The sequence below is a fragment of the Amborella trichopoda genome, chromosome 2 (assembly GCF_054954075.1).
Source record: "Amborella trichopoda isolate Santa Cruz 75 chromosome 2, AtrichopodaSantaCruz75HAP2 v2.0, whole genome shotgun sequence".
Lineage (NCBI taxonomy): Eukaryota > Viridiplantae > Streptophyta > Magnoliopsida > Amborellales > Amborellaceae > Amborella > Amborella trichopoda.
The window spans coordinates 66,919,323-66,932,708 of NC_142337.1; the positions used below are offsets into that span (position 1 = coordinate 66,919,323).

Here is a 13,386-nt window from a genome sequence, read left to right on the forward strand (position 1 = left end):
CTCTCCCCCCAATGGATAAATGCTTAACTTTCTACAAGTCTAGTTTTGTGTTTACTCTTTTTAAAATCGGATCCCACACCGACTTGGGCATTCTGTCATCCGAGATTGGCATGCTAAGATAATTAATTGGAAACTTCTCTACTCTACATCCCAAATGAAAAACCGACCGCTTTAGCATTACATTCGAACACTCCACCCCCACCAAGGATGTTTTTTGACCTTAAAGCCGAGCACCACTTCACAATAGCATAGGAACCTTCTGATATTAATTATCTGATCCACCTTTGCATCACAAAATATCAAAGTATCATCTGCATGTTACAGCTAAGTCACTGTCAAAGGAGATGTTTCAGATACCTTAAATCCATAAAATCTTCCCCTCCCTTCTATATTCCTTATCATCAGACTCATAACTTCAGCAACAATTGTGAACAAGAACGGAGAAAGGGGGTCTCCCTACCTCAATCCCCTTGAGGCCTTAAAAAAGCCTTTCGGGCTTCCATTAACCATCACTGAATATACGCTAAAGAAATGCACCCTTTTATCCACCTTCTCCATTTTCCCCCAAAACCCATACATCTCAACGCCTCCAGCAAAACATCCCAATCGACCAAGTCGTAAGCCTTTTTCATATCTAATTTAAGCAATACTGCTAGCTTTCTTTCCAACTTTCTCGAATGAACACATTCTTGTGCAATTAAGACTCCATTTGTGATAATTCTCCCTTCAATTAAGGTTGATTGTGTTCCTGAAATGACCAAATTAAGGACTCCCATAAGTCTATCAGCCAATAATTTTGTTAAAATTTTATACAGACAAGTCAGAAAAACGATAGATCTGATATCCGACATTCCTGTTATAGCCTGCTTTTTTGGGATCAAAGCAATATAGGTTGAGTTTATGGTTTTATTTACTATTCCTTTGGAAAGAAATTCATTAACCATAAACATCAAATCTAGTTTTGTGAGATCCCAAAATTTTTGAAAGAAGACCACTAGAAATCCATCATGATCTGGGGCTTTATCCCCTGACAAAGCAAAAATAGCCTTTTCATTTCCTCCTCTGATGCCATTCCTTTCAAAGACAAATCAACCGACCTTAGTAGCACTTTAAAACCTAAACTATTCAAATTTGGCTTTATATGTAAGTCCTATGTAAAGACTTTTTGAAAATGCTTCACAAACTCCATCTCCCATTCATTACTTTTATTATCCTCCACCCCTTCAAGACAAATACTTAACACATCATTTTGATGATGCCGAGCATTCACGATGGCATGAAAAAACTTGGTATTCGAATCACCCTCTTTCAACCATCTAACCCTCGATTTTTGCCTCCAATATATTTTTTCTGAACGCAAAAAGCCATGTAAAGTCAACATAAGCTTACTCTTTTATTCCTCTAAAGCAGTCGTTAGTACTCCTCCATTCTGTACCACACTCTCCACTCCTTCCAAATACATTAAAGTATCCCTGATTTTATTTTGCAGGCAAAAGTGAGTTTATTTTTTTCCATCGGATTAGCATATGCTTCACACTCATAAGTTTTTTATGAATGTTGAACCCAAGACAATAGCATTGGTCCATGTCGTCTTTATCATATCAAACACTCCTTCCTCTTCCAACCATGCAAGGTCAAAACGAAGAGGCTTTGGGCCTTTAAGATTATCATCAGTACTTAAGCAAATCGAAACTTGATCAGATGAGAACTTACTGAGAGCATTTACTTTAGCCAAAGGAAATAACGTCTCCCAGTCTTTCGACACAAAAGACCTATCAATTTTACTCATGATAAGGTTCGAGACATTATTATTAAACCAAGTGAAAAATGATCCATTTATAGGGAGATCCAACAATTCGTGTCTAACAATAAAATCATTGAATAAACGCACGGTTCTATTCAAATACGCATTAGAAAATATTTTATCCGGCCATCGTATCATATTGAAATCACGAGCAATATACCATGGCAAATTCACATTCAAAATAACATTAAAAAGTGATTGTTTTTTATAGGGCTGCTATGAAGCCATTTGCCAAAACGAAATATGACTACTTACTTTAAGAGATAAGAAAGTGGCGGTGATTTCATATTTGAAATTGGGCTGCTATGTGCGTGCCATTGAGGTTAAAACTGGAAGGTAAAAATTGTTTACATATTGAAATTGTTGGATTTGACATTCGATGATGGCTAATTACGATCGCTTTGTACCAAAGTTAAGGGATCATATTTGAATGAGATGCCAAGTAGACCGTCAAAACGGCCCCTAACATCAAAATATCAAATCTACAATTTTAAGCAAAGACAAAAGATATTTTACTCCCTCGAGTAAAACACAAGTCAGGATTAAGTTTAAGAACCCAAATTTTTGGAAATAAATTTTTTTTAATTATATCCCTCGAGATTGAGCATAAACCGTCCAATTTTTAGAGAGTGAGACCTAATAGTTAAAAAACTCAAATATCAAATTTTATCTCAAATATCAAATTTTAATTTTTAAGAATAACCATATCTAGTCTTACGGTCGTTCTTAAAATTTCAGATCGAAAAACTCCTCCAAGTGGGTTATTTTAACGAGGGAGTAGAAATAAACCATGCTCCCAAGCGAGCATAATATACGCTTGGAGCATAATATACGTGCTCTGTTAAAACTGTTCGATTCTAGTGTTCTACGCAAAATCGTTCCTCTCTCTAGAAAGAGAAAGCTCCATGTCCATGTTTAGAGAGAGAGAGAGAGAGAGAGCGCGCGTAAATTGTGGAGAGGGTTTCAAAGGAGGGGCTCTTTTTGTGGGATGGAGACCGAGTCGATTTAGAGAGAGTGAGAATGAGAGAGAGAGTCTTTGTGTGAGAGCGGATCCTCCTCTTTCTCCTATGGATCAGATGGCCGAAATCCCTGCACCTTCTTCTTCCTCCTCCTACCACACTCAAGCATGTCCTCAAAGAGCACCACTAGCTCCACAAAACCCTAAAACACAGCACGAAAAAAACCCCAAAACAAGACCCAGTCTTCTCCATTCCACCTGCTCATGGAGCCATCGGTGAGAGAGAGTTAAACGAGAGGGTACATTGGTTTCTTCTTGGAATTATTCCCTATGATTATTTGTGATGTAACTTTGGTTTCCTTTGTATATGCTCACAGGCAAGATTTACAGACCAGACCTACGGTGAAATTTGCAGAGTATGTGAGAGTTTTGTGGGGTATCAGAAAAATGGGGGTCCCTTTGTGGCTTGCGATAGCTGTGAATTCCCCATTTGTAGAGTGTGCTTTGAATTTGTGAGGAAAGATGGGAACCGATCGTGCCCAAAATGCAAATCTTGTTACAGAAAGCATTCAGGTCGGTTCCATTGCCTCAATTATTGGAGAATTTGAGCGCAATTTATCTACAAATTTTATTTTATCGAGCTATGCAAATGGTACCATTTCTCGCTTGCTTGATGAATTCCTTTTCCTTATTTTGTATTCTGAAATTGCAGAGTAGCTTAGTCTATATTCTACACTTGTAGCTGTTAGGAATGTAGATTAATTTTGAGGGTATCGTGACTTGATTGGTTTTGAATGTGTTGATCAAACCACCATTGAATTGATAGAATAAGTTGTATTATGAAAGATTGAAAGATGATAATTGGGATTCAGTTACTCTAAATGAAAAACATTAGATGATTCTTAGAACATAAAGAACTTTTTTGGGGTAAAATCAGTGTAGCTTGGAACATAAAGAATGCCTCTAAATTTTGAGACTTGCATTCTCAATACTCCCTTAGGCTTGTAATTAGTACTGAGGATACGCCAAAGGTCCAACAAAGCCCCAGTTTATGTCGCTAAAACTATAAAAGTTTTTAGGACTTTTGAGTATTTCTTCCAGAATCCTTTATGCCTGCATTGGAGCCTCCTTTGAGAACCCTATAACTTTATCTTTCAGAGATAGTTTAGGAAAAACATTATTCCAAAGAACAGTGTGCCTTTTTTTTCTTTTCCTTACCTCATTAAAGTGATTCCTAACAAAAATTTTCCCCAACAAATAAAGAAAGGAAACTCTCTTGCACTCCCAAAAAACTAATACTGGTCATCAATTTGAATTTGTCATGTTTGATAGAGAGCCCTTCCATTGATGGCGAAGAAAGCCAAGGTGACACAGATGATCTACTGCGTGATTCTGGATACATTCAGGGTTCAAAAAATGTGAAGAATCAGAATGCTTATGAAAAGTTGCATCACTGTGCTAATAATGATGGACCAGAAGATGCTGAGTCATCTCATAGTTGGAAGAAGAGTTCCAAACTGGTGGATGTGGCCAAAAACCAAAGGAAACCCCCAAAGGTAAAGAGACTTATGACATTTTTTTTCATTTGATAATCTTCAACTGTTAACTTTTTGACTGTCGAAAAAAATCGTTAATTGTTGTCAATTATCATAAAAAAAAATTGTAGTTGTCAATTATTAAAAGGTTGTTAATTGTCGTCATTGTTACTGTTCATTCAGCCTATTACTATCTTTGCTTTGACAAAATTCCAACATTGGAATACTTTGTTTCGCTATTAGAAAGGCTAGCAATAGATGGGTGATCTGATGCTTTTGTCATTGGTAATTGGGGAATTGCAGGCTGTTTTCCCAGACAAATGTGCAGGTTCATTTCCAGTGTTTGGTATCTGTGTTGGGAAGCCATCCTGTCTTTCCCCATCTTCTATTTCTAGTTCCTCAGGTATTGGCACCAAGGGTCAGTCATTTAAATGAAATATATGTTTTAATTTTGTTTGTCTGGGAGTCGTCTTATTTAACTGTGCACCATTAAAATCTTCTCTTTTTGTAATATGGTTCTTTCTTACATAGAGTTCAAAGTTTATTTATCACTCTCTCTCTCTCTCTCTCTCTCTCTCTCTCTCTCTCTCTCTCTCTCTCTCTCTCTCTCTCTCTCCTTTTTATGCAGTTAAAGGAAATGGTTTAAACTACCAAAAGGTGCCATGCCTTTCTAGATCTGGGTCTCTTCTGTGGGAGGAGAGACTTCGGAAGTGGAAGGACGTACAAAAAACATACTCATGGAAAGTGAGGAACAGAAATCCAGATTTGGATGGCTCCAACTTTGATGACATTGAGGAGTGCAAAGAACCAACTTTGTATGAATTTCTTTTATCTCTCTCTCTCTCACACACACACACATGTACACACAGTTCAGACAATTTGAAATTACAAGTCACGGAGAATGAATTAAATTATTTTAATTACTTGATTGTTCTATTATATTTACACTTGCAAACTGGATTATCCTTTTGTGTAAAACAAATATCTGGAAACTGTTAGTCAGATCTTTGATATTCTGCAGTTAACTTGTTACTTGAAGTCTTGAAGCAATCTATTATTTGGATATTTGGATCTCATATTAATGGTTTGCATTGTTTGTGTTTTTTTAGTATGCCGAGTAACTTTCTAATTGTCTTGTGTTAATTGCATCATGAAAGCCATTTAGAGTAATTTTCTATGGTTATCATGTGATGGTAGGAATGACGAGCTACGCAAGCCTCTTTCAAGAAAGGTGCCGGTGTCTTCATCAAAGATCAATCCTTATAGAGTCATTATCATTTTCCGACTTATACTTTTGACATTCTTTTTTCGGTTTCGGCTTGTCAATCCTGTTAAGCATGCGCATGGGCTTTGGTTAACCTCGGTTATTTGTGAGTTCTGGTTTGCCATATCTTGGATTCTAGATCAGATCCCTAAGTGGTTTCCAGTCAACCGTGAAACGTATATTGAAAGGCTAAATCTAAGGTAAAACTGTATCCCGCATTTTCCAGAGAATCATTTTAATTGTAGAAATGAAAAGATGTTTTCACTTTTCGCCACTTTTTTTTTTCCCTTTTTCTCCCTTTTCTTTTTTTTGTGTTTGTGTTTGGTGGTTCCTTTCCATGCTTTGTTATGTGGTTATTTGTCTTTGGTCCAAAAATGACTTGTTGTACAATGTTTGTCGTCTAAGGTACAAAGGGAAGAAATGTAGATTAGCTTGTGTGGATGTTTTTGTTGGCACTGTTGATCCTCTGAAAGAGCCGCCACTTGTAACTGCGAACACTCTATTATCAATTCTTTCTGTAGACTACCCGGTCGACAAGATTTCTTGCTATGTTTCGGATGATGGAGCATCCTTGTTGACACTTGAAACTCTTTCAGAAACCTCTCAGTTTGCAAGAAAATGGGTGCCCTTCTGTAAAAAGTTCAGTATAGAACCAAGATCCCCTGAGTGTTATTTCTCACGGACTGTTGATTATTTGAAGTCTCAAACATATCCAGCGTTTGCTAAAGAAAGAAGAGCTATGAAGGTGATGAATGTATTTTAAATGAAGTACTAGTTTATTTGGGATTTTTTTTTCTTTCTAATAATTGAAGTTTTTTTTCCTGTAATTAATTCTGAGTTTTAGGCTTGTTTTCATGTCTTGTTGATATTGTGAATTCATTGGCTTTCTTGAAAGTTCTCATGTAGGGTAAAATAGTGAGTAAAAAAGAAGAATAGTAATCTTTCTCACGATGCACAATTCTTAAGAGGTTGGATCTATTTTTTTTACTGTTGATGAGAATTATGTCAAACATATTCGTTAGAAGAAATTCTGAAAGGAACTTGTCTCTAAAAGCATTCCGAATTTTTAAAAACCATAGAAATTGTCCACGCAATGCAGCTTTACTAAGATAAAGGAATCTATAGCTGTTTATTCCTTTGCAGCATTTAACTTCGACAAAAACCATGCATAAGCTTTTTTTCATTGGACAACTCCTATGGTAAAATGAGTTCTATAATGGTGGTTTAGTGGCATGATTTGCTCTCCCATATCAACTTAAGATATTTTTTCTTCTTCTGATTACTTGACCTTCAATATGGGCTAGATATTTGAGTTTCTTATCCTCTTTCCTGGTTGCAGCGTGAATACGAGGAATTCAAGGTCCACATCAATTGTCTTGTTGCCAAATATCAGGCTGTCCCTCTTGATGGTTGGATTATGAAAGATGGGACTCCCTGGCCTGGAAATAATGCTCAAGACCATCCTGGAATGATTCAGGTCTCTCTCTCATCTCTCTCTCTCTCTCTCTCTCTCTCTCTCTCTCTCTCTCTCTCTCTCTCTCTCTCTCTCCATATGTGTTTACATGTGCTCGAATGTGTGCTAGTCATAGGACTTGTGAATGTCAATTACTACACAACCTTCTGAGAACATCTGTTTCTGAGGTAATACTAGGGGAATAACTCTGATTCATGACAAACCAAAATCCTTTTCAAGTGTTATGTTATCTAGTGTCTACAGCATATTTATCAGATAATTCTGCACATTTTTTTTAATGCAAAGTTCAGTTAACTTTAATCTATTTTTAAAAGTTTCACTGAATTTATGATGACTTGTGTTTGATTCCGTACTATCTACCTAGGAAGGCGATAAAGAGTCTTCTTTATAGTCAAAGAAAATTCTTATTCAGACGTCCTCTCTGAGATCCCAACCGATTTTATTTACCTTGTTATTACTTTGTCCTCTTGTTCTCATTCTTCTTTATATCGTCTAATTTTATTTTTTATTTTATTTTTATTTTTTATGCGAACTCCCATGTTCCGTAAGAGTCAGATGATATATATATATATATATATATATATATATATATATATATATATATATATATATATATATATATATATATATATATATATATATATATATATATATATTATTTTTTTATTTTTTTCTTTGCTCAAAATCACTTGATCTTCCCTTGAGATTGTCAAAACACCTGCCATAGATCACCAAAAATGACTTACAAATAATATCTTTCAGGTTGATTATTATGGCCAGTGTACAAGTTGTTTATAGTCCTCTCATTTTACTAGATTGCTTGTAAATAGAATCTGTTAAATATGTCCTGAGTTTATTATTTGTCTCCATTTTGTTTTTTATTTTCATGCCTACAATTTTTCTTTATTTTTCTTAAAATTTTACTTTTTTCCAATTGTTTTTTGACGATTTGCTGCAGTGATGGTATGTGCAAGGGGAATCCACTCAGCATTAATAGTTACCAGTTTACAATCTTCTAAAAATATATTAAATTCTAATACAGTTTTAAAAAAAAAGATATTGAAAATTTAATCATTACGAGTTGAGCCCCAAAATCTTAGGACTGAAATATCCAGTGAATAATTCTCATCCTTTGTAATGAAACCTCACATATTGTATAAATATCATGCATCTCAATCTTTGCACAAATAACCCATGTATCTTGTTTTTCTAAAGGGTGCAGTTTGTATAGAGCTGAGGCTCTAAACAATCAAAGTAAAGCACACCTTCAAATAGTGTCAAGATATGTGGTTTCAATACTGGAAATATTTGTGATGGCCTTAAAATATATTTTTATTTTTAATTATAAAATTTAAAGCTTTAAAACTAGTGTAGATCGAGCAGATCTATGAAAACTTGAAAATCTTGAAAATTGATGGTCCAAAAATACGTTACAAGGTGCACTATTTCCAAAATTTGAAATCCATTTTTTTCTCATGTCCATGCATCTTGATGTCGAGATGATCAATTTAAGGATATTGGGCATCAAAACAAACTCTCCTAGTGGAATTTTTGAGGTGGGCTCTAATTTGATTGTCTAGAGCCACGGCTCTGTATAAACTTTTTCCTTTTCTAAAATATTATAGTTTTAATGTAAATATCATAGTTATTGCTATACAAAGTCAAAAATGCATTATTCAAATGCCTAAATGTGCCCCAAAGGTCCGGAAATTTTTTATGTAGGTTTCTACTTTCTTGTTGTTTTGTTTTATGGTATTTCATATGTTAATTATTTCCTTTCAGGCATTATTTCTGATATTGTTTCTATCAATCTCATGATGCAGATTGTGATTGTCTGGTAATCTATGCTTATTCCTTCCATGTTGTTTTATCATTTCAGATATTATCAGGCCATAGTGGGCCATTTGATACAGAAGGCAAGAAACTGCCAGGATTAGTTTACATAGCCCGTGAGAAGAGGCCAGGTTTCAAGCACCACAGGAAGGCTGGTGCCATGAATGCTCTGGTATGTCTCCTAATTTTGAATCTTTTGGGTGTAGTTCCAGGGAATGTATATAGATTGTATAAAAACCTACTGTTCATTGGGTCATCATGTCGAATAATGATAGTTGGTAATGGAGAGAGTGGAACCTCGTAATTAGTTATGTCATGTTAATTCAGGGCCCACTCACGTATCACTGTTCATTTTAATGGACGGTGATGACCAAATGGACTATTTTATGTAATTTCCCATAATTCTCTAGTTGTGGATTGCATTTTATATAGATTTATAAGGGATCTCATCCTGTTAAGCCTCAGCTACGTGTTTCTGCAGTCCTTAGCAATGGGGCCTATGTGCTGAATCTCGATTGTAACCACTACATCAACAATAGCAAAGCTGTCCTTGAGGCGATGTGTTTCATGCTGGACCCTGAAAATGGGAAGAAAGTCTGTTACGTACAATTTCCTCAAAGGTTTGATGGTATTGATGCAAGTGATCGGTATGCCAACCACAATACAGTTTTCTTCGATGTGAGCATCTTGTACATACTATTCACTCTACATAATAATCTGAAATGTGCACTATTAGTTTGGAACTTAGAAAGAACTATTTCCTATGTTAATATATTGCATCACAGTTGAATCCCTGATATTTCTTTTGTAAGAAAAATCGCTTTACCAGTTTGGCCATGGCTTGGGTGATAGCTCTCTAAATGCGGCTCACTACTAACATGTGAACAATTCATGAGTTGGGACAATCAGCAATGAACACTGAATGCTTTATTTGTAATTGAATCTGTACATTTCATTCTGAACAAATTCATGTTTTCTCTTGCTTCTTGTATATTGCTTAAATGACTATCAATGTACTATCTTGCAAATGGCTAATTTTTCCTGACCAAACTGACACTGCAAGGAAAAACTTTTCATGTTACTCAGATTAACTTGAAAGGTCTTGATGGGATACAAGGCCCGATTTATGTGGGAACAGGCTGTATATTCAGCAGGACAGCTTTATATGGCTGTGAGCCTCCTTTGAAGCAAAAGGGGTTTAGATCAAGTTGCTTTGGTCTAAAGAAAGAAAACCCAAACCCAGGCTTTGATCATAAACCCTCTACTCCAGTTTTCTCTATGAACTTCGCGGCTATACTTGATCCAGAAACCATCAGTCATGATCGAGATTTTCAGGCAATCTTTTCGAGATTGGAGAAACGCTTTGGTCAGTCAGCTTTTCTCATTGCATCTACTCTTGTAAAGAATGATATGTTCTCAAGGTCTGCAACTCCTGAAGAGCTTTTAAAAGAAGCGATCCACGTTATTAGTTGTGACTATGAAGATTACACAGACTGGGGAAATGAGGTATAATTGATGAAAAAATTTGGCTATTGCATAAAGTTACAAATTTGTTACTCGTCCTTATTTTTTTTCTTGTGTTGCTACTGGATTAATAAGTAGCCACAAATAAGAACTACAGTCTTTATGGCATAAAAGCTGCTACATCTCTCTCTCTCTCTCTCTCTGAACAGAGTTGCTAAGACATGATTGTTTATTTATGATGGTTTATTCTGTAAAGATTACTCTGTATAAAAGAGCAGTGCCTTTCATTAATGTTTGGTCCTGCAATATTATTTACATCGCCATTTGGTCGAGAATGTATTTTTCTCCCAGTTCTTAAAGTTATTTCCTCTACTAAGTACTAAAGCTAAATGGGAATATTGAAACCTGCTACTTTTATTATTGGTACAGATTGGTTGGATCTATGGCTCTGTAACAGAGGACATTTTAACTGGTTTTAAGATGCATGTTCGTGGTTGGAGATCAATATATTGCATGCCCCTTCGACCTGCATTTAGAGGTACCGCACCGATCAACCTCTCTGATCGCCTGATCCAGGTGCACCGTTGGTCTATGGGCTCCATTGAGATTCTTGTCAGTAGCCGCTGCCCCATTTGGTATTCTTATGGTGGGAGACTTAAGTGGTTAGAGAGAGTAGCGTATATAAACACCACCATCTATCCTCTAAATTCAATTCCTCTGGTTACATATTGTACTTTGCCTGCTGTTTGCCTACTCACCGGAAAGTTTATCATCCCAGAGGTATGTCTTTTCAAGCTACATATTAACAGAAAGTCATCTATTTTGTTAGGCTTGTATGATCCATATGGTCATCATGATGACCATATGACCATGAGGTTATCACTTTCCGTTCAATGGTTGGACATTGATGGATTGGCATAGGTCTTATTTTACAATTCACTTCATGAATATACGTCCCAACTTTCTGTCCATCACTGTCCAACCAATTAATGAGGTGATGATACACTGCCAACTAATCGGACAGTCATAAACCACACGGTCATAGTTATTGGCATGACCATATGGATTATATGATTCTCTCTCTCTCTCTCTCTCTCTCTCTCTCTCTCCTCATAGGGATGCTCATTATTTACACTTCCTCACATGCTTTCAGGTTGATAGTCCGACAAGCATCTGGTTTATGCTGCTTTTCCTCTCAATTCTCCTAACTGGGATCCTTGAAATGCGTTGGAGTGGTGTTGGGATCCAAGAGTGGTGGAGAAACGAGCAATTTTGGGTTATCGGGGGTGTTTCTTCCCATCTATTTGCTGTTTCTCAGGGGTTGATTAGAGTTTTTGTTGGGGTTAACCCAAGTTTCACTGTTACATCAAAGAAGTATGCTTCTGGGGAGGAGCATCTAACAGAGCTCTATAAGTTCAAGTGGACATCTCTTTTGATCCCACCAACCACTTTGATCATCCTTAATGTAGGGGCTATTGTGGCAGGATTTTCGTTTGCCATTTACAGTGATCATGCGTCTTGGGCTCTTCTTTTTTCTAAGTTATTCTTTGCTTTTTGGGTAATTGTCCATCTCTATCCCTTCTTGAAGGGCTTGCTAGCTCGGAGGCGCCACATTCCCACGATTATTGTCATGTGGTCTCTCCTCCTTGCAACATTGTTCTCTCTTGTGTGGGTGAGGCTTGATCCTTTCACGACTAGGTTTCGTGGGCCTGACCTCAGTCAGTGTGGCATTAACTGCTGATCTCTCTCTCTCACTCTCTCTCACATTGCTGATGTAGGAAGATTTGATATAATCAAAGAGTTTGGAGGGACCATTTTCATGCCATTAAGAAGTTATCTGGCTCCAGTCCCAATGCTCTCTCTCTCTCTCTCTCTCTCTCTCTCTCTCTCTCTCTCTCTCTCTCTTGTTGCTGAGTCTGAAGGTGAGTTGCTGAGCAATCAATCCATGTTGAATGATATTTGGCCTCATATTGTCAGTAATTGTCAGAGGGTCCTAGTTTTACATTGGAAAGTACTCGTTTTATTGGAAGCTCCGCAACTCTACTGACAATGGTGAACCGATGTTTCATTGTCCTCATTCCAACCTGGAACATGTCAATTCTGATCATGATTTTTATCTACCTTGTGCTATCTACTTTGGTGTTAATTAATTGTATAAAGTGGTTCACATAAATGAATTTGAGCTCCAGTTTGTGAACCACTCTGCAATGTCCTATTAACAACTTAAGGCATCTCATTTTTTATCATTGGCTATTTACATTGGTATTAAGTACTTGATTGTTCACATAAATGCGCGTAAGCATGAGGTTTTGCTAATCCATACTTTCCCTTGCGGTCTTGTTTGAAAGAACACTTAAACTACTGGGGTTATTTTGATTATTTTCTATGGCTTAGATGTCTATGAAAAATTCAAAGCAAAGGCCACTTTTGAAACACATGGAAAACGTTGTGTATGTGCCCTGGACAGATTTGGATGGACGGCCAAGATTCATGGAGCATGGCAAGGCCAAATGGAACATCCTTTGTTGCCTTAAAATATAGATGGAATGGGTGTATACGGTAAATGTTAGTCGGCAGCATATGAATTGCAGGGTCATCACATCTATGCGTACATTGTTGACCACGAACTTATGCAATCGTATAATTAAGCTTTTCATCATGGTGGGTTTACCGAGAGATAGAGAGAGCTGGTTAATTTGCTATGTTTTTGAAAGTGTTGCACTGACAATCCCCAATTTTTGTAGGAGATTTTACCAAGGGGCCACTTTTATCTTTATTTCATGGATTATGTTATTAGCAGACATCCGATCTTATTTGTTAATAAAGTCGTATATTTGACATTTGGTGTAATCATTTTCTTCATACATGAGTAAGATAGATGTAGCTTTCAACCCACCCCTAGAGAGAGAGAGAGAGAGAGAGAGAGAGATAAGAGCGGGGGTCAAATGCAAATGAAATAAAATCGAGACCCATGTTCCACTCACATTTGGGGGAGAGAGTGGAAAGAGGGAGGCAGGGGAATTGAGTGGGATGAAGAAAAAAGTGTACAATGTA

At 36.7% G+C, this 13,386-nt stretch overlaps 1 protein-coding gene across 3 annotated transcripts; it reads left to right on the plus strand.

Annotated features, from left to right (window-relative positions):
• The first annotated feature begins 2,569 nt into the window (after nt 1–2,569).
• Nucleotides 2,570–12,578, plus strand: LOC18430179 (putative cellulose synthase A catalytic subunit 2 [UDP-forming]). 3 transcript variants are annotated; one of them, XR_016050270.1, is made up of 13 exons: nt 2,570–3,038; nt 3,140–3,335; nt 4,095–4,318; nt 4,601–4,700; nt 4,926–5,112; nt 5,495–5,761; nt 5,967–6,306; nt 6,901–7,038; nt 8,915–9,040; nt 9,350–9,546; nt 9,955–10,374; nt 10,762–11,112; nt 11,486–12,578. XR_016050270.1 is itself a non-coding variant. In XM_020664766.2 (13 exons), the coding sequence occupies exons 1-13, from the start codon at nt 3,027–3,029 to the stop codon at nt 12,071–12,073; spliced, it is 3,162 nt and encodes a 1,053-aa protein (XP_020520425.1). In that variant the 5' UTR covers nt 2,672–3,026; the 3' UTR covers nt 12,074–12,578. The 3 variants fall into 3 exon arrangements, 2 of the variants coding, with proteins under 2 accessions (XP_088715749.1, XP_020520425.1); XM_020664766.2 differs by having other exon boundaries at nt 2,672–3,038; nt 9,334–9,546; XM_088859623.1 differs by lacking the exon at nt 4,601–4,700 and having other exon boundaries at nt 2,670–3,038; nt 9,334–9,546.
• The last annotated feature ends 808 nt before the right edge of the window (nt 12,579–13,386 follow it).